Source organism: Polistes dominula, unplaced genomic scaffold, assembly GCF_049000335.1.
Source record: "Polistes dominula isolate Pdom_NZ unplaced genomic scaffold, Pdom_raw_medaka contig_482, whole genome shotgun sequence".
NCBI classification, from domain to species: Eukaryota; Metazoa; Arthropoda; class Insecta; order Hymenoptera; family Vespidae; genus Polistes; species Polistes dominula.
In genome coordinates, this window is record NW_028301016.1 from 1,598,030 (window position 1) to 1,620,304 (window position 22,275).

At 28.8% G+C, this 22,275-nt stretch overlaps 1 protein-coding gene across 7 annotated transcripts in view; it reads left to right on the top strand.

Moving 5' to 3' along the window:
• Positions 1-13,710, top strand: part of LOC107064449 (neurotrimin) — a 220,798-nt gene extending 207,088 nt beyond the window's left edge. For 3 of the 7 annotated variants that reach the window (XM_089174186.1, XM_015317143.2, XM_015317142.2), the window contains 5 exons: positions 2,326-2,463; positions 2,714-2,893; positions 4,198-4,269; positions 4,856-4,924; positions 10,239-13,710. In XM_089174186.1, coding sequence (XP_089030312.1) covers positions 2,326-2,463; positions 2,714-2,893; positions 4,198-4,269; positions 4,856-4,924; positions 10,239-10,390 — 611 coding nt within the window. In that variant the 3' untranslated portion in view covers positions 10,391-13,710. Of the gene's footprint in view, positions 1-2,325; positions 2,464-2,713; positions 2,894-4,197; positions 4,270-4,855; positions 4,925-6,682; positions 7,310-10,238 lie in introns of those variants that run through there. The other 4 variants (XM_089174187.1, XM_089174188.1, XM_089174190.1 and 1 more) reach the window with 3 other exon arrangements.
• The last annotated feature ends 8,565 nt before the right edge of the window (positions 13,711-22,275 follow it).

Below are 22,275 nucleotides of genomic sequence, written 5' to 3' on the forward strand. Positions count from 1 at the left end.
TAATATAATAATACAATATAATTATTCTATATATGTATAATTATTATAAATATAATTTTATTATATTATCATAAAAAAAACAAAAATTGTTGCAAAAATAATTCTATTTGGTTAATATAAATATCATTGTTTAATTAATTTTTAATTCATATCATTGTTAAATGAATTTTTTTTTTATTTTGTATTGTCAGATCGTATTGTGACGGATAATTGGTTAAATTATGCATGACGATTATCCTCAATTACAAATCTTCATTTTATTTTTTTATTATCTTTATCTTTTACTTCATTTCTTTTCTTTTTTTTTCTATCTATCTCTCTCTCTCTCTCTCTCTCTCTCTCTCTCTCTCTCTTCTCTCTCTTTCTCTTTTTCTTTCTTTCAATTTAATCTTTTTATTTTTATTTTTTTTCATCGACCTGTGTGAACTTTACGAAGGTGAACATAAAAAAACCGTGGGGAAAAAAGAGGATATGAACGAAAAAGATTTTTACGAGGGCAAAAGTAATATAATTTTAGCGACTCCTTCAGAAGCGCAATCGACTGGCGTAAGTAAATCCGAACGACGTTCAAGGACGTCCTATTCAAGTATGTACATACCATACCATACGACGATCAAGATCTATCGATCTATCTCAAAGCTTACTACACGTACGTAATACGAAAGGAAATACGAGAGAGAGAGAGAGAGAGAGAGAGAGGGCGTGTAGTAGAAGTGGTGGAAAATTTTCGATTCAACGATAAGTTGGAAAAATATGCAAGAAAAACGGGAGTGAGAAAGATAGAAGTTAGGAAAACACACGGGTGAGAGTGAGAGAGAGATAAAAAAGGGAAGAAGGGTAAAAAGAGTGAGAGAGAGAGACAGAGAGAGAGAAGGTTATAAGAGAGAATCTTTCGGCGCTTCGTCCAAGGGTGCTTTCGTTCGCAGTAAACTGTGATTTACGTTGGTTCGTAAAAGGCGTCTGCCGTGACACAATATTACCGATTCAGAGTGTTTATATCGATCGAAAGTAAACCCCCGTGTTGCATTCCACTACCATGCTGGATACAACGGTAATAATCGGTGAACTTAAGGACGGTGTTTTGCCTTCAAAGATAGATAGAGAGTATGTATGTGTGTGTGTGTAAGAGAAGACGAACAACATAGTATCCAGTTCAAATTCTCACTATGACACAAAGGGAAAGTAGGATTTTAGTAGATCGTAAAGCATTTGCTTGAAAATACGCTTTCAAATCCATCAAAAGCGATAAGATAATAAATAATGATAATAACAAGGATGACTTCGTTGATGCATAATACTACGAAGTATGCGTAATAATTATGAATTAGAGCTGATAAGTTGTTGATATGAATTACACTTTATTTTTATTATTATTAGTTAATATCAAACCTTTTGATAAGGTAAAGCATCGAATCAAGTTGAATATACTGTTTAGTTAGGTTTGAAAAAACATAAGTAAAAAATTATTATGTCTAAATTTTAAAATATGTATTATTGGAAATTTAAATATTTAGTAAAAATTGTATTAGGAATGTTTATTTAAAATAGTTAGCGAGATTCCTGTATTCTGTATAGGAAAGAAATGATGTCATTTAGAAATAATTTGACATATTTATATTTATATTTAGTTTTTATTTATATATATATATATATATATATATATATATATATATAATAATATTTATAATACTATTACTTTAGAAAATAATATAATTTTATTTGGTTACCACTAAACTTTCGTTTCGATTTATAAATAAATATTTATTTTTTATAAAAATAATATATAAATTAAATTAATATTATAATAATTAATATATATTATATTATTTTATTATTATTTTATATTTTATTAATTAATATATATTATATACTACTTACTTTAGAAAATAATATAATTTTATTTGGTTACCACTAAACTTTCGTGTCGATTTATAAATAAGTATTCATTTAATAATTCAATTAATTTATAACTTGTAAAAATAATAATATAAAATAATTATAAAATAATATATAATAATAATAATATATAATAATTATAAAAATAATATATAAATTAATTGAATTTATTAAAAATAATAAATATAAATTTATTTAATTATTATAATATAAAATATTTTGCATATCTATTATTTAATAAATCGTCACGATCTTTTCGAACAATTAAATAATATTAATAATCTTCTAAAAAATAATATGAACATTCCACGAACAATAATTAATCATAGTTCATTACTGAAAACGTAAAAATTCTTCATCCTGTTCTATTACTACATTAGTCAGCAAAATCTTAAGATGAATTCGATCAATTCATTTTTATCTTTTCAGTTCCACCAATGCTATCTATTCCAAATCAATTGGAAGCAGCCTATATCGGACAAGAGGTTACTCTCGAGTGTCACATCGAAGCTTTTCCAACAGCCATTAATTATTGGACTACGGAGAACGGGGATATGATTGTCTCAGGTAATTCTCGATTTTATTACCCTTGCGTTTATCTTTTACGATAACATCGAAGCATGCACTTTCATTTTATCTTTTTATCGATACTTACTAACGCGCTAAACTTTAACACAAGAGAAAAATAAAGAAGAAGAAACATTCATACTTACACCCACTCAAACACACACACACACACACATAAGTGTTTTTTTAACAATTTTCAAGTTATCAAAAGATCGACTATTAACCTTTACTCGTACCTATGTAATTACAGTTAACGAGCGGGCAAATTATGGCGTTTCAGGTGACAAGTACATGACGGTGATTACTGATAACGAGTATACGAAGCACATGGTACTGAAGATACGTAATGTTACCTCGAAAGACTTTGGTTCGTACAAATGTGTCGCACAAAATTCATTGGGTGCAACGGACGGTGTTATCAAGTTGGACGGTGAGTCGATATGATATTTTCGTTCGATTGCTTTTCTATAAAAAAAAAAAAAAAAAAAAAAAAAATAAAGAAAAAATATGGTACGCTAGATAAATTGAATAGAAAAACGAATGAATAAAATTGAGAGAGAGAGAGAGAGAGAGAGAGAGAGAGATAGGAAAAGGAAAAAACTAGCTGGTGTAACTTTCGTGTAATTTCGATACGTTCGATATAACAAAGATCGTGAAACATGATAAGAGACAGATTGAGTCCAGTCGAGTTTTAAGGACGTAATCGCTTAAACATTACCTCGTAATTACGGACAATTATTTGGCGACATTATGAAGACTCCGTCCTAATGGTAAAATAATTGATTTCCAATAGTCCTCTGCATAAGACATTGACGGTTCGGGCATTGAATGTCGATCGATGAGCGAGGTCAAGCATCCTTTCCAACGTTCACGTAGTAATTGGCGTTGAAATTTCCGAAGGATATATTTATTCGTACGGAACGTACCTTTTTTTTCTTCTCTCTCTTTTTTTTTTTCAAGCTCTTTAAACGAATAAATTGGCTGGAATTAAAAGTTGCTCGTGGGAGGAGGAAAAAAAGTAAAGAGGAGTGTAGATTGAAAATGTCCTTTTCATAATAATATATTAGAAAAATAATTTATTCGTTGTAATATCGTAGTTGTATGACACGTAGTAATATTATAAATTTATTTGAAAATGTTTTTTTTTTTAAGGTTAATGGTAAAATAAGTTGAAATTTTGTGTTGTGATATTCAATCACGAATATGGAGATAGATATCGATTTTTAGTTAAACGAGGTTTCTTTTTATTCTTTTTTTATGTTTAAATTCTTTTTCACTTTCTCTCTCTCCCTCTCTCTCTCTCTCTCTCTTTCTTCCTATATCATCTGTTTTTTTTTTTTTTTTTATGAAATTCACTTAACGAGCAAGCATACGTCGAATAACGTACACGTATAAGCTGAATTATAGTTGAAAACGATTTGAAATCCGTACGACAAATGTTTGCATCAGCATTTTAACAAAACGTAGAGAAGATACTAGAATGTTTTCCAAAGTAGCTCAAAGCAAGAAGTCGTGCTCGATCCTTTAAATCCCTCTTTAAACAATCGCTAAAGTATATACGTTTTATAATGGCCAAAAAAAAAAAAAAGAAAAAAGTCACTAGTAACAAAAGATTATATCATTGTAATCTTGATTTCTTTTTATCTTTCAAACCATAGATCAAATAAATCTGTAAAAGTACAACACATACATCTAATCAAATTCTAACCAAAATTATTTATGTTTTATTTACAGAAATCCCGGCACCATCGACGACCTCAACAACGCCATTTCCGTATTACGTAACAATGTTAATGAAGAAAAACGGTAATTAGCGCTTTGTTTCAACGTCGAAACTTTATTTTCTACTTATGCCATTTTCACCGTCTTGAACGATTTCTCTCAAGTAACGTGAGAAGTATAAGCTCGAGATTAATTAAACGACGGTAGTTGGTGGGGGTGGGGTGGTTCTGTATTCTCTCCTTTCTCACCCTCTCCTCTCTCTCTCTCTCTCTCTCTCTATTGCTTTTTTTTCTTCCTTTTTTTTTTCTTCTCTTCTCCTTACTTCCTCAAGATGATCTTAATTACACTTGGATTCGCGCGCGATCAAAGTTCGTATTTTGTTTATCCTTTTCTCTTCGAATAAGAGCATTTCCCTTAGAATCGTATATGCAAAGTTACCTTACTTCGTTACAATGATCTTAATTATTCCCGTAATTACGTGAAACTGTAGCCGTGCTAGAGGGTAAAAGTCGAAGTTTCCACTTTTCTTCTCCATTTCCTTTTCTTTTCTTATCTTTTCTCTTATTTAGAGTAGTTTATCCTCTTTATTTTTGTATATAGAGAGTATCTTCCTTCCTCGTATACCAATGTAGCATATCGATAAAACGTCGTACGTATATTGTCCCTCTAGGTAGAAACGGTAACAAGAAATTACGTCAACGTCCCAACGATTACGAGGTCGAGGAATGGAAAAATTCAGGTCAGTAAACGTCTATTTCTAACTACACTTGCTAAATTCCCGAATGAATTCCCATGACGATATACATCTCTGCTTTTGCTAATAAGTCGATTGAGTATTTTAGAATAATTAAAATTTTACCAAGGATACGTACAAGAAATAGGATGTATTATTATTTTGCATTCGTTAACATCGGATTTTTAACTTTGACATATTTTTATTTATAAATTTCTTTTAAACGAATTAGACCGAAAATTGTAATCAGTTTGTCAAATATTTTCAAAGATGTAAAACAACAAAGATAAAACAGATTTTATTTTATTTTTAAACCATGGAGGGTAGAGGTAAGTAGTAACATCTCTGTATATGAAAAGTGTCAGTCGAAATGCATTCAATTCGGGTGGCGCCACAGTTCGTAGAGTGTCAATTTTAAAGGAAATGCCAAATATTATTAGAGTAGGATTGAGAAATAAACAAGGAACACAAATTTTACCCATAAGTGTTTTGTTATTCATATACTTTTTCATAAAATTAAATGATAAAAAATCAATAAACGTTCTATTCACAGTTCACGAAATAAAATCACTTTAGCTACACGTTTTCTCATAATAATTCTTTAAGGTTATATTTACTACATTATTACATAACTCGGCATACTTCAATTCGTTTACAATTGCTACATTCATACCACACCTCTATTTTCACCAGCGCCATTCTGGAAGGTTTTTGAACTGTTATTTATAGAAAACGCTGGACACTTTTTCACATTTTCTCCTATAAGAAATGTTACTCCTTACCTCTACCCTCCATATTTTAAACAAATTTTTCGCGACTCTGTTAACCTCTTAGGCACTGCGCGCCATTATAGTGGCTTTCACGGACGCTATCTGCCAGTATAAAGCGCCACTATAGTGGCTTTTACTAATAAGATCTTCTAAAATATATTTTATCTAATTTCTTGTTAATTATTAAAGTAAATTGTCAAATTGTCACATATTGTAGTTGTATTATTTACACTTAATTCTCATTAAACCCTGCCGTACAGAAAAAGAGCCCTTTACAACATTCAGCAGTGCCTAAGAAGTTGAATGGGTGTCAATCATAGGTTTCAGTTTATATTTAACTTCCAATAAAATAATTTACCAAGGATACGTACAAGAAATAGGATGTATTATTATTTTGCATTCGTTAACATTGAATTTTTAACTTTGACATATTTTTATTTATAAATTTCTTTTAAACGAATTAGACCGAAAATTGTAATTAGTTTGTCAAATATTTTGAAAGATGTAAAACAACAAAGATAAAACAGATTTTAGTTTCTTTTAAAACAAATTTTTCGCGACTCTGTTAATCTCTTAGGCACTGCGTGCCATTATAGTGGCTTTCACGGACGCCATCTGACAGTATGAAGCGCCACTATAGTGTCTTTCGCAAAAAACATCTTTTAAAATATATTTAACCTTAATTTATTAATAATTATTAAAGTAAATTGTCAAAATTAAAGTACAACATTGTTCGTCACATCTTGTAGTTGTATCGTTTACACATAATTCTCGTTGAAAGAGTCCCGCTCAACATTTAGCAGTGCCTAAGAGTTTAAATGAGTGTCAATGATAGGTGTCAGTTTATATTTAACTTCCAATAAAATAAAAACTCTTTTAATCAAAAGTTTGCAGAACAATCCATAACTCGGTCAAGTTCGTTTGTTTGAAAATAATATTTAACTTAAAATATTATTTAATAAGTCGAATTTTAACGCATTATTCTCTGTCATAGGATGAAATTAAAAATAATATAATAAAAGAAAACAAAAAAAAAACGAACTGGAAACAGTAAGAAAACAAAAAAAGAAAGGAAAGTTAGTACGAGTCGATACAAAAGACTAGGAGGTCAGCTGCTACTGACGACGAATGCTCGAAGGAACCATTGAAATAGTGAAACTTGCGATTTCGTCGAAAGATTTCCTCGAGCAACCGGCGTGGCAAAGTCACTTTTCTCTCTTCGCGACGTTTACTTTCAATTAATGAAAAACGAGCTTCGTTGACCTCAGGCCATCGTTCGCCTCGAGGGGCAGGCAGAGCACGCTAGGAACTTTTGCGGGTTAGGGGTTAAATCGAACAAGTGTAGAGAGAAAGAATAAGATGAAAGGAGAACGGAATTCTCGTTATTTTCTTTCACCTTCTCTATCTTTGCTTTTATTTTCTTTCCTTTTTCTATTCTTTTCTTTTCTTTTCTTTTCTGTTCTTTTCTTTTCTTTTCAACCATCGTACCAGTAGTTCTTTTTCCATCTCCTTCGAACCTTTCACTAAATCGATTGACTTTCCTAACGCGTCACAGAACGCACGCAATAAATCGAATGTCGCGATTTTCAATTGAAAATAAACTTTTTATACCTCACCTCTTCCCCCCCCCCTACTCCCAGCCACCCCCTCTTTTCGACATGTTAATCGAATTTTTTCAATTATTTTATTATACATTTACTCGTTTTCTTTTGAATATAAATATATAATATATATATTTGTACTGTTTTCTAGATTTATTAAATATTAACAATTGTTTTTCCTTTTTTATTATTTATAATATAAATCAATGTACATGAATTTTCGATTTTCGCATGCGTACAATTGATATTAAAATTCAATCAATGATAAAATTATAATTTAGTAAATATATTATACTTATTCGTTATAACTTATAACTAATATTATTCACCTAATGGATTAATATTTTACACCTAGTGGAGGCTTAAATAAAGAAATAATCTTATTTTCAAATTACTGTCAAATTTAACGTAAATAATATTTCAAATAATATAAATCATATTTTAATCAACGATCAAATACAGCGAATATAGAAGAATTTTCAATATCTGATTATCTAGTATTTGAATTTTCTACTATTCCAATGCTGCACTATCAAATCATCTGCTATCAAAAATAAATAACTTAGAAATCATTTTTACGATATTATTATCCTTTTTTATTTCTTTGATATGAAATTGAAATAAATCTTAACGATTTTAAAATTCATGTGTAGTAACGTTGAAAGTGCCTATAAAACTAATTGTTAAAATAGAAAAAAAGGAATTCTTTATAAATGAAAAAATAATGAAAATAGAAGAGAAATTTTTAATATTTTATCATACAAAAAAATTTCTACATTCGAACAAATTATATATTTCTTGTAAATTCATATATTCGAAATTTTAATTGTACAGGGTGTTTAAAAATATGTGAGAATAGAATAAAAAAGAAAAATTATTCATATAATCATATGAATGATGAGACCATGTTCTTAAATTATAAACTTTATTTTATTATACTAATTTTCCTATTTTATAAACTTATTTTTATTATAATTATATATTATTTATATATACTTTTATTATACAGGTAGCACTCCTACAACACGGTTTCGCTATAACACGATTCATAAATTACCGGAACCCTCCTACACAACGGAATCCTACACCACGGAATCCTATAACGCGGTTTCCTTTCATAAAACCTTTGCACAACACTGTAATTCTACAGCTACGGCGAGGCCTGCCATCTTTAAGAAACAGTGTAGCGACAAGTATTTCTATTCATCTCCATGGCCTGAAAACAAAAGTGTCTCACGCTGCTGTGAACTAAAAACATTAAAGTTAAATGCATGTTGGAAGAAGGTATGGCCATCTTCAGTTGAAATAGAAAACATGCGTGAATCGTCACAAAATGCAATTGGTGGCATATTTGAACTTGCTAAATCAATCGGAGGCGAAGGTTTTGTGAATATGGCTATTGAGGATATTCAATGTTTATTAATGCAAGAAGAAATTGACGAAGCAGATTTGATGAAAATGGCATCCGAAGTTCTAAATCAAATTGATCCTAAGGACACTAGCAGTGATGAATATTGTGCAGTTAATCATTTAACATTAAAACAATTACAAAAAGGCCTAAACCTAGCTAAAAATCTCGAGTCATTTTTTGTAAATGCAGACCCTTCCGAAGTAAGAAGCCGAAAATTCAAAAGAGAGCTGCAAAACTCTCTAGCACCATACCGAGAAATTTACAATGACCTTGTAAGAACAGCAAAGCGAAGTAAAAGTACAAATTTTAAGAAGATGCAAGAACTTCAAATGAAGAAAATTATTCTAAAAGTGAAGGCGATATCATTCTACCGAAAAAACGTTTTCAGTTGATTACACTGAGCAGTGAAACAATTAAAGTTATATTAAATTTAAAAAATATTTGTTCTTTTGCATCGTACATACATTTACATTTTTAATAAAAATTAATTTGTTTATGTAGAATTAAAAAAAATATATATTTTTTTTTAATAAGTTTGGGAACGTAACCCCCCTTTTTGTACTGGCTCTGGTTTTCATACAACACGGTTTTACACAACACAGTATTTTCTAGGAACCTATATACCGTGTTATAGGAGGGTAAATATAAATGATTTTCATAGTTTTTATTGCGATTATTTTTTAGTTTTTATTTCTAACGTAAGGATTTATTATTTAGAGGTCAGATAAGACTCTTGGTTTTGTAAGTTTTCAATAGATGACGCTGTATTACAATTCAATTATTTCATGTTTTTTTTCAGATCTGCCTAAGACTAATCTTACTTTTTATATTTGTTCGTGTATTATTATTTTATGTATTCCTTTAATATATTATTTTATTAAGTATATTATATATTTATTATATTATGTATTAATATTTTGTGTGTGTATTACTTATTTACTATATATTATATATATTAAAAATTTATGTTATTTTATACCTAATTTGATTTCCTAAAAATTATATAATATATTAATAATAATTTGACTGAATTAAATAATTAAGAATTATATTAAATCAACGTTCTATAGATGGCGCTGTATTACAATATCAATTTTTCACATTTTCTTCAGATCTACATATGACTTAACTAACCTTACTTTTTATATTTTTTCCTGTATTATTATTTTATGTATTCCATAGTATTATTTTATGTGTTTTAATATAATTTACTAAATTGTTTAGAATTATATTATATTAATATTTTATTACAAAGTCACAACGCGTGGTTGAAGCATCCTACTATAAATATAATATTTAAAGCAACTAATCAGTAAAGTTATATAAATTACTATTACCAAAGCAACAATAATTTTAATTTAAATAAAATAATATCACATCAAGAGTTGCTTCTTATTTTATCATATTAAAACCATTCTTAAAATTATTTCACAAAATTTGGTAACACCCTGTGTATAGATAGACTTCCACCTTTCGTTATTTTTCATGGAATAAAAAAAAAATAAAAAAGAAGGATGTCTTTTTGTATTTGTTTGCAGATTACAAGAACGAATATGAGCCACCATCGATGCCACCAGGAGATTTACCTTTGGATGCGTTAAATCTGGGTGCTGCAAGTGAGCCACCCTTATTACTTCATCTTCTACTACCAAGCGTATTGCCATTGCTCTTAACAGCCATCAGAAGATGATTCTCGCATCACGGGAACGGGGCTTCCAGTTGTAGTGTTTATTGGACGGTACGTCCGGCGTGCCGTTTCCGGCCGTGCGAACCATCACGAACGCGACGATGTCGGCCACGCTTGAAATTATTTTCGTACTAAAGAAAAAGCTAGACTTAAAATAAACAAAATAAAACAAAACCAAAGGGGAAAAAAAGAGAAAATTAACGGAGAAAGAAGAGTGAGAGTGAAAGATAGACTACAAAGATGAGCGTGTATGTGAGTGTATGCGTGAGTTGTGAGTGTGTGAACGAAGAAAGAAATAAAGAAAAAAGGAAGAATTGAAAGAAGGAAAGATGCAATCGTGTGAAAAAGATTAAATAATAATAATAACAAAAAAAAAATAAAAATAAAAAAGAATAAAGATATTATATAAATATATAATATATATATATAAATATATTAATATATATATATATATATATTGATATATTGTATGAGTGTCGCAGTAAAAGATAGGGGCACACAAGTGCGAGCCCTTTTCTGTGTTAGAGAACGAAAGGGAAGACTGGAAAATAATGTTTGCTTGTAAGTACCGACAAATAGTGATCTAGCTAATTTATTCATCCCTTTTCTTATACTATCGATACATGTATATACATACATACATACATACATACATACATACATACATACACTTTCGTTTTATCTTTAGGATACTTAACATGATTTTTTACGTAATCGTAAATCACGAAGTACAAACTGTTTATCGATTTTCAACTAAAAATTCGACGAGTTTTACGAATCGAATCGAATCGAAAAATCTTGATCAACAATGTTGAAAATCATGAATGTATGTATTCCGAAAGTTACGATTCGTGAAATATTCTTTTCGTTATTTATTTTTTATGAATATTTTGTTATAGTTGTAGTTGATGTACCGTGGAAAACGATATAACAACCAATGGCATACGTTTACGAGTTTGACTTGAATCTAACATTTTCTTTCAACCTTTTCCATTCCCAGTTCTTCTTCTCTTCTTCTTCTTACATTTTCGACGAGATAACTTTCCAGCGAGGGGTTTTCTAAAAGAAAATACTACTTGTTCGCGAAAGTGATCGTTTAGTACACCGCGGCACGTTCCTTATGGTGGTCCTACGCGTTTTTTTCGTCGAACGAAGAGAAAAATGGATACTGGTAGCTTTTATTGTCCGCGAAAGGAGATTGGATCATCCTTATAACCCTGAAAGAAGGAAGGGTTTTAGATCTATTCTTTTTAATAAGTTTTATCATTTTTTTTTTTTTCGTTAAAGTCGATCGTCGTTCTTTAAAACGAAAAACTATATATATATATCAAAAGATAGAAGAAGTAAGAACAAAAAAAGAAGAAAGAGAAAGAGAGAGAGAGAGAGAGAGAGAGAGAGAGTGAACAAAAAAAAAGATTAATCTAAAGTTTATTGTGATATTTTCATGTTATATTTAATTCTTAATACTTGGCATGCAGGTATACTTCGAAAGTTACACGTGCAGCGGGTATTTTTTCGTGAATCGTGCGAAAGTTTGATCAAAAATTTATTTTATCTCATTTTTTGCATCTTAGTCGAATTATGCACTTCATATGCATTGAAAAATGCACAATTCATCACATACATAGCTATGCACTTTGTCCACTTTACTATGTTGAAATTATACGTTACCCACTATCCACCACAAATCTACTAACCAGTTGACTGTGGCATTTAGTTTCAAAAGATCATCACAGGGTGCGGAATTAAAAACAAGCAACGACGTGTAGACACGTCGAACGCAAGGCAAATGGTACTATTATACATTTTACGAAAAACGAGGAAGGATTACATTTTTATTCGTCAAAAAAAAAAACTAACAATTCGTTTCTGAATACGTTATTCTTACAAAAAGCTTGAAAATTATCAAAAAAATAATAAAATACATAAACAAGAAAAATTGAAGATAGCAAGAATAAACAAGAAAAATAAGAAAATAGTTTACAAAATAGTTTCAAAGCACGGTATTACACAAAGTGCGACTTTACAGGTCGTACACAAAGACCTTGTTTCCTTGTGTTTTCCATTTTTGAGCAAACGGCACATTTTATAAATAAAAATAAATTGAATAAATATAAATAAAATACGTAGCGGTCGTATTGGTAATATAAAGGGAACATACCACCAAATAATATTCTTATTACATTTTATTGAGATTTCGAGTATTTATAGTGAATGGTAACTTTTTATTTTACACGACGAGTATACACGTCAAACGCACTACAGTAGAGATTTGGTCCGACGTGTATACACATCGAACGAACTTAACTGGCTAAATACGTATTTTTACGTGACCTGCGCTCAAGTGACAGACGTTGCCCGCATGCCGAGTGTTAATTTTGCAACATTATCGTTTTAAAAAAAAAACATATGGTGAGAAAATGTCTGCGTCGATACATTTTGAATTTTGTTGGAATAGGAAAATAAAAAAATGTCGAAGAGAGTCAAATTGTATATCTAATAAATATATATATACGTATAAAAATAAATAAATAAATAAATAAATAAATAAATAAACGAGAAATATAGGCATATACGTATATAGATATATATGTAAATACATATGCGCGAATTATATAGTTAGATGAAGGTTCATAGAATGTGAGTGAGAATGAAAGCACAATAGAAAGAAAGGAAATGGAATGTTAAACGAGTTTCGTAAATAAAAAAAAAAAAATAGTTTTGCCATTGCTTAGTTTCGATTTTTGGTATGACGGTGTAAGAGGAAGAACAAAAAAATAATTTGATGAAGGATACGTTCGAAATACACTAGAAAATGAGAGAGTATGATGACTATGTTTAGATAAAAGTTCTAGGCGGTTTAGTGTTCGACGTCCGAGAGAGAAAAGAGAAATATTTGAATGAGAGAGAATGAGAGAGAAAGAGAGAGAGAGAGAGAGAGAGAGAGAGATAGAGACGAAGAGGCAGTGTAAATTATTATGTAGCCTCGAATCATCGACATAACAACGACGTTGGCGAGTTAGTTGAGAGCTTCGTGGCTTCGTTTCGTACAAAACAAACACAAATAATAAAAGCGCGATTATATCAAATAGAAAAAAAAACACACACACACGCAAAACATAAAAAAAAAAGGTAAAGAAGAAACAAACGAAAATTTACTCATTTCTCAAAAAAAAAAGAACAACAAAAAAAATAACCCACGATTGGCAATTAGCAACTGTACCTTCAAAAGAATAAAAAAAAAAAATTAAAAAAAAAAACATTTCAACATCAATCAACATTTTTCTCCTGAAAAATAAAAGAGAGAGAGAGAGAGAGAGAGACAAAGAATAACAAAAAATTGTTTTCAAGCAAGTCAAAATTATTTCTATTTGAAGACAAATGAAAAAGAGGAAGAAGAAAAGAAAAAGGAAACTTCGGGGAGAATTGAAAGTAACGAAATTTCTTTTTCGCGTTTTCGACAAGGGGGTTTAGATTTTTCCTATAAATGGGAGGGGTGACAGAAGGTAGGGGGATGAGAAAACGTATTTATGTACGTTCGTTTCATTTGGTGTCTTGAGAATATTGTTGATAGATATACGAGTAACGTACTAACCGAATACGACGATCGAATCGAATTCTTGTTACTCCTTTGCCTTGTATAAATATATCGGCAAGTTCATATACATACATACATACATCCATACATGCATACATACATATATACATACATATATACACCTATACTTATATAGTTCATCGTAAGTAAACGTTGAAACGCGAAAGAGGTTTTAGCATATTTCAATTCTCCTCTCAGTTTCTTTTTTTTTTCTTTTCTTTTTTTTTCAAGAAAATCGTGCCAGGCTTCCAGCTTTTTTCCTCAAACAAACAAAAATATTAAGCAAAAAAAAAAAAGAAAAGAAAAAAAAATTATATAAAAAGAAATAAATAAAAGTAAAAAAAAAAAAATAAAAAAAATAAATAAAAGCTTTTGCGCATTGCTTCAGCCTCTCCGACTTCTTCTTCTCTTACGTTGTACCTGACAGTTTGAATTGTTAGCCGTCGAATTCGTGAAACGCTAAACGCGTGTGAAAAAATATGATAAGCAAAAAAAAAAAAAAAAAGAAAAGAAAAGAAACCAAAAAAAAATAAAATAAAATAACTAAAAGAAATGGAATATGTGTTATATTAATAATAATATTAAATAATAATAATAATAATAATAATAATAATAATAATAATAATAATAATAATAATAATGATGATGATGACGATGATGATATCCTTCATGCGCCTTTGACGCGCGAATCGATTATGTAAATAATGTAGATAGATTTTGCAAATGCGATCGAAAAAAAAAAAAGATATGACGATCGTTTATGCGAAATAAATAATGATAATGATGATGACTATGATGATAATGATGATGACTCGAGGCTGCTACTTGAGTAATAATAGTAAATCGTTTAGAAGAATGGAAGAAATGAAACTACGAGAGTAAAGGGATTAAGAATAACGATTCGAATGCAGGATAATGATTGTGTAAATTGTTTAAAGTAGAAATGAACAAATTCAGAATCGTGGTTTTAAATTGCCATCGATATATATATAATAACGTATATACATATATATACATACAAATATATATATATATATATCGAATTAAACCAAACATTATAGATATGTTATTTAATGTATCTCATGACCGATGTTTTCACTATGAATAAAGAAAATTTTTATTATTCTGCACACGCGCGAGATGCTTCGCGGAAGATCCTGAAAATGATGAAGAAGAAGAAGAGGAAGAAGAAGAAGAAGAAGAAGAAGAAGAAGAAGAAGAAGACGATGTAGATGTAGATAGTGAAACTGTCAGTCTGAATAACTTAATAAATCGAATACGTCACTGCCATCCTACGATAATCATTTATTGCCAGGATCACATCGAAAATTGTCGAATAATATTTTCTAATTGTTTATTTAAATAATAATAGATTGTAAATTCCGTTTATCGTGTACAATTATTGACAATAAGTCGTAATCATTTGTGAGAATCAGTATTTCGATGTATTTAACATTGTTTGTCCTGTCTTTATCGACACTTAGCTTTTGATAATACATAAACAAAAATTGGAAGTTTAATCACGTCTATATATTATTTGTTTTTATTTATATATCTTTTATTTTATTTATAATAAAATATATTTATAATACCTGAGAGTATCGTCCGATTTAGTTCACCAAATAGATATTTCTCTTTTTTTTTCTATTTAATTTTAATTTATTATTTTATTATCGATAATCGATACACTTTTCTTTTTTTAATCATTGATGAAGAATTGAAGAAAAGAAGAAGATGACATCAAATTAAAATTTTACAGGTAACTAATTTATTTTCAATTTTTCAATTCGATCTTTAAGATGAATATATTATTTATGAATTGTTTAACTCTTTGGGGCACGGTGGGATTATAATTGTCTCACCTTTTTGGTACACCATAATACACGATGAGACATTTTTAATCCCACCTCGAAATATTATTGCAATAGCTACACATGCTCATAAAGTTATATTTCGTCTTATTTACGCAAAACAATTGGTTATTAACTCTTCTTTTTAATGTTTTTACATTATTAAATTATGTAATACATTTATTAATAAAAATATACCAATTTAGTTTCATTTAAAATGTAATCAAATGTTGTATGCAACATAGGGCTATTTTCTTATCTGAAATTCTATGCTGCAAAGAGTTAATAGTTAGATATAAATATTTTTGGATATAATTTGAAGAGCTTAAATAGAGTTTATATGTATTACAAGCAATCCATTTCATCGATAATGATTTAGGTAGAGGGGCCTTTGAGACGAAAGTTTTATGCGCGGCATCGTTTAGAAATTATTCCGCCTCAAAGGACTCTACGGTAGTACGTGAGAGTGAATTTAATCATGAGATATACTCTCTACCGCGAACTTGAGCTACCCACAAGCTGATTGAAGTTTCGAAACGTTCTTCGGAAATCGAAAGTTTCGTCTCGATACTCTGAGTGTATAGTTACACCCTTATTTCTTCAAGAAAATATAAAAATAAAAAAAGAAAAAAAGAAGAATTTATAACAAGGAATGAAAAGTCAAGTAATATTTAATATTTCAAAGCTTCAAAGTTCATTTTCAATATTTTCAATATTTTTTTGTTGTAAATTTAATTTATTTTTTATATATTTTATTATAATAGTTTATTTCAAAGTTTTTTTTTAAATATTAAATATTTATTAGTATATTTCTTATTTTTATTTTTTTTTCTATTTTAATGTTCAGTTACAACAAAAAGAAATTCGTAGCAAGGGATAAGGAGTCAAATAATATTTGATATTTCCAAAGTTTTCTTAAATATTTTAAATATTTTTTTATATATTTAATTTATTTTATAAATATTTTATTATAATAATAGTTTTTTTCAAATATTAAATAATTATTTGTATATTTATTTTTTTTATGTTTTTTAAATGTTCAGTTACAACAACAAAAAATTGGTAGCAAGGAATGAGAAATCAGGTAGCACTTAATATTTCCAAAGAAAGTTCATTTTAAATATTTTAAATATTTTATTATAAAATTAATTTATTTTAAAAATATTTTATTATTATACTAATTTTTTTAAATATTAAATATTTATCTGTATAATTCTTTTTATTTTATTTTTTTATATTTTTTTTTAATGTTCAGTTACAACAAAAAGAAATTGGTAGCAAGGGATAAGAAGTCAAATAATACTTGATATTTCCAAAGTTTTCTTAAATATTTTAAATATTTTTTTTATAAATTTTATTTATTTTATAAATATTTTATTATTATAATAGCTTTCTTTTAAAGTTTATTTACATATTAAATATTTATCTCTGTATATTACTTTTTTATTTGTTTTTTTAAGTGTTTAGTTTCAGTTAGAACAACTTTCACGTGTTGTGAGATTAATTTTAAAATAATAAACGATAAAAATAGTCTTATCAAATGTAAACCCTTAACGGTATAACTTGGTACATTATAAATTTAGTCAAAATTTAAAACGCAGTAACATTCACACAAGCAACACGAGGTTTTTATAATCTTTTCGAGACATCGACAAATATTGGTGTAACGTCGTGTTTTAAAGTATGCACGTCACGTATAAAGGAAATATTGTCCGAGAGAGTTACTAACAGAGATTTTCGAAAAATATATTCCCTTGGGGGATAAAAAATTGTCTAAAGCGTTACAAACATGACGGAATAGAGACTATAAATATTCGAGATCTTCTAAACGAAAGCGTTCATTTTCAAGACTCTTGTTTTTATTACGTGAACGAATGCTGCTCGTGACAAGCCGTATAAAGCGAAACACATCGACCGCATAGGAGAAATTCGGTGGGGAAGGGTGGAGGGGGGAGGAACCAAACGCGTTCCACGCGTTTCATTTTGCGGTTATTTACGTCCTGTGCGATTTTGTAGATCCAGCATTTGTTGTGGACGAGTACAACAACCACGTCGCTTTGCTTTTGCGAGAAAACGATTCTACAGGGTGGGACGAAAACAAAAAATACGTAAATTGCTTGAAAATCTTTTTTTGTCCTGTTGTTCAGGGGAAAAATTGAAAATTTTTATTCTTTTTTTTTGTTTTTACCATTTCATCGAGAATAAGTTGAAAACTGTTATCTTCAATGAGAAATGAGAAAGAAAATAAATGTGTCCATAATTATGAAAGTGGTCAAATGGTAAGTGAAAATTTAAAAAAAAAATGAGTTCATCGGTTATTTCATATCACATTATTTTAAACTAAATAAATTCAATGCAATTTTTACAATATTGGTAAAAAAATAACCTTTAGATAGGTCACGAAACAAAATATACATATATAACTTAGACCACTTTCATAATAGTCACATATAAAGAATAAGAAAATAAAACTATAAATAAAAATAATAAAATATAAAAAATAATATAAATAATTATATAATACAATAAATAAAAAAATAAATAAAAAATATAGTAATAAATATAAATTATAAAAATATAATATAAATTTGATTAAATATATATATATATATAACTTATACCACATTTATATAATTATGTAGGCCAATATAAAGAATAAGAAAATAAAACTATAAATATAAATAATAAAAAATAATAAATAATATTTAATATAATAATAATAATTAATAATTACATTATATAATAAATAAAAAAATTAAAGACATTAAAAAAAATATAATAATAAATATAAATTGTAAAAATATAATATAAATTTGATTATATATATATATATATATATATATAACTTATACCACTTTTATATAATTATGTAGACCAATATAAAGAATAAGAAAATAAAACTATAAATATAAATATAATAAAAACTGATATAAATAATTATAAAATATAATAAATATAAAATATAAAAATAAAATATATATAAACTCGATGAACGATATGCATCTATCTGAAAAAAAAAATATTATAGTTAAAAGTATATTTCATCAAATGATAAATAATTTCAACGTCATACTACATTTTGTTGTGTGTACTTGTTAAACTTAATAAATATATTTGATCTGTGCTGTATTCTCATATAGAAACACCACCAAAATTACTAATTGTCAAACGTTATTGACTTTTCAAAGTTAGTTCGGTCTTCTATTCTACTCGACCATTGTCACTGCCAGTAGAACGCGAAATCGTGTTGGAGACATTCGTGACGAACTCGAAAGCAAATTTGTTACCTTATCCGTTACAATGCTTCACCTAAATCGAATCGCTTTTGAGTCGCTTCGATGACTCCGAGCTATGATAGTTTCTCATTTCCACAACACTTGTTTTGTTAACTTTTGATTATTTTTATTTCTCATTTCTCATTTTTGTCTCAAACATATTTCATCTTTTATTTTTCTTATCACACGAAACATATGATTACAAAATATACGATTGATTATTAAATTATTTTAAATTATTCATTCTTTTTTTTATGTTATCAAATATTTGTTGACACCAACATCCAATTCAATAAGAAATTGGATTACGAATATGTATGAGTAATCAAACATTTAAAGACACTTATTCTTTTTCCGTTACTAATCTCATTTCTATCAAATATGATTTTTATCACACACGAATATCCAATTGAACGAAAAATAGGATTAGTAAACGATATGTTTCGATACTATTGTCAAATAATTTAAGACACTTATTTTTGTTCCTTTATCAATTTTTTTGATTAGACAAAACATACAAACATCCAATAAAACGAATGAAACGAGAAAAAAAGGGATTACAATATAATTCCTATTGTAACAATATTCTACAGTTTTACAAAGCTTGCTATACTCTTTTTTTTTTTATTTTCTATAAAAAAGAAACAAAAACAAATAGTAATTCGTTTTATTACACAGAGAAATATCGAGTTCGTTCGAATGATACAAAAAAACAAAAAAACAAAAAAAAACGAATCGTCGAAAAGGGATCATAAGGAATAGGAATAGGTTTGGATAGATGATCCAACACGGATGATATAAAAATTGTCTCGTATTTCATAAGCTGTTAGATACCGATAATCCGTGAACGGTTGACACTTTCCATTCGGTTGTGTCCAGCCGTGAAAAGCCAAACAGAAGTCGAAATCTGTCTTTACGAATCCGATTCAATGTCAAACATACAACTATCTTTTCTCATTCGTTTTTCTTCTTTTATTTTGAAGTATAGAGAAAGAGAGAGAGAGAGAGAGAGCGAGAGAAAGAGAGAGGGATGGATAAGGGTTAATCCGAAAAAAATAATTCGATCGATCGTAAGACAGGCAAAAGATAGAATGCAATCTCGAATGTGTCTCTGCGTGTCGTCCTATGGGAAAAGCAAAGTGTAGCTTGCACACTATCTGTCTATCTTTTCTCTCTTTTTCTCCTTCATTCTCTGTTACCACGGAAAATCATTTCGATCTATAAGAGTTAGATATATATATATATACGAGAAATCGTTACGAAAGAATTTCCAATATATAGAATTGAAACACGTCGTCGTTGGGAATAGTAGTACCTATTTCTTGAACCGTATTACATATTTTAATAACGCAAATTGAAATTTTTCTACGATAAACGATAAATACATTTCAAAATAAACTAAAATAATCAGAATATAGTAGAATCAATTTTTATATTTCGTTAAGACATTATTTAATGTTAGTATAATTCCATATAAATTTGTATCAAAAATGTCATTGCATGACACGATTCTCGTATAAGTTATTATAAATGTTTAATTATAAATTATAAATTATTTTTAATAAAATATTATTATAAATTAACACGTTGACTATCTATTTTGTCTTTGATAACCCTAACCCTTTGATTACTATTGGTGCCTATACCGCCCGGACGCTACAAACCAGGACAGGAGATCTGACCCCAGACAACATAGTGTCCGTTATGACTCAGGACCAGAAAAAGTGGGATCACGTGACGCATTATGTGACGAACTTACTCAAACAAAAACTAACAGATGGATGCCTAGAAGGCTGACGAACAAATTAAGAGGATGATCAGACATGCCGGCCAACCCGGAGTAATGTGCACAACAGTCCCGGACTGGTTCGGGGACAGCTGATGTCAACCACTGTCTTCATAAAACATATATATATTGGTGCCTATATGCATATGGTAAAAAATACCCTGTAAACCATTACGTGTTTGTCAATACAAATGCAAATAATTTAATGTCCTTTAATCTATTTATTATTAAAATTATCTAAAAAAATATCATGTGTGCAGATCACACGTGTTAGAAGTGAAACCTTCTAAGGACCTTTGCATCGAGAGAATGAGTCGAATGCAAAGTATCAGGAGTAAGATAATTGTAGGGTTTATTTCTTATAAAAAAAAATAACAGCTTTGTTTGTGAGAAATGTGGATAGTCTAGTGGCCAGTCGAAGAACTAACTTATATTTTTAAATGTGTCGATTGAGTTAATATGAGTCTACGCTTCGTAGTATGAAGTCGCACACAAACACACACACATGTACAACACTTAGTAGCCAGAAGTGGGGACTACGAAGAACCGCATAAAGAGGAGATCGAGATAATAAGGAACAAATGCATACTGTCTTCTATCTCATTCCCTCTTAGGCTAAGTCCTATAGATGTGCATGTGTTTGTCTCGTTTTCTCTTTTTAGTAACGTAGCCGTTTCATCGTTTCGTTACCGCTACCATGGATTTTCGTTCGATTTTTTCAAATCACCCCCATCCTAAAGAAGTTTTCACTTCAAAAGAAAAAAACTTTTAATTATTAAATATAATTTATTATTATAGATTTAATTAATAATATCATTAATAATAAATCATTTCTCGTACCTTAAAAACCATTTCAACTAAAAGTATTTATCATCAAAATGGTTTAAAAATCGAACTTAACGTTTAAAATATTCACGTTAACAAACCTTCGAAAAACTAAGTTTCGAGAGAAAGAGACGACTGCAGAATATAAGGAGTAGGATAATTGTTGGGTTTATTTGTTATAATATTATTATTATATTATTGTTATCACATTCAAAAATTATTATACGTTTTATTAAAAACACATATAAATAAATAACATATTACACAGCAAGCAAGTTCTCAATTCAAAGAAATGAGACGAGTTGCTTCTGGTAACTAAAAAATGCATGGTAACTAAATACCTCTGTTAGTGTAGTAAACACCTATTTAGTAAGGTTTTTTCCGAAAAGTAGTGAGGTTTTTTCCGAAAAGTAGTAAGGTTTTTTCCGAAAAGTAGTGAGGTTTTTAACGAAATGTAGTGAGGTTTTTTCCGATAAGTCCGTAGGGTCTTTCCGATAAGTTCGTAGGGTCTTTCCGATAAATCCGTAGGGTCTTTCCGATAAGTTCGTAGGGTC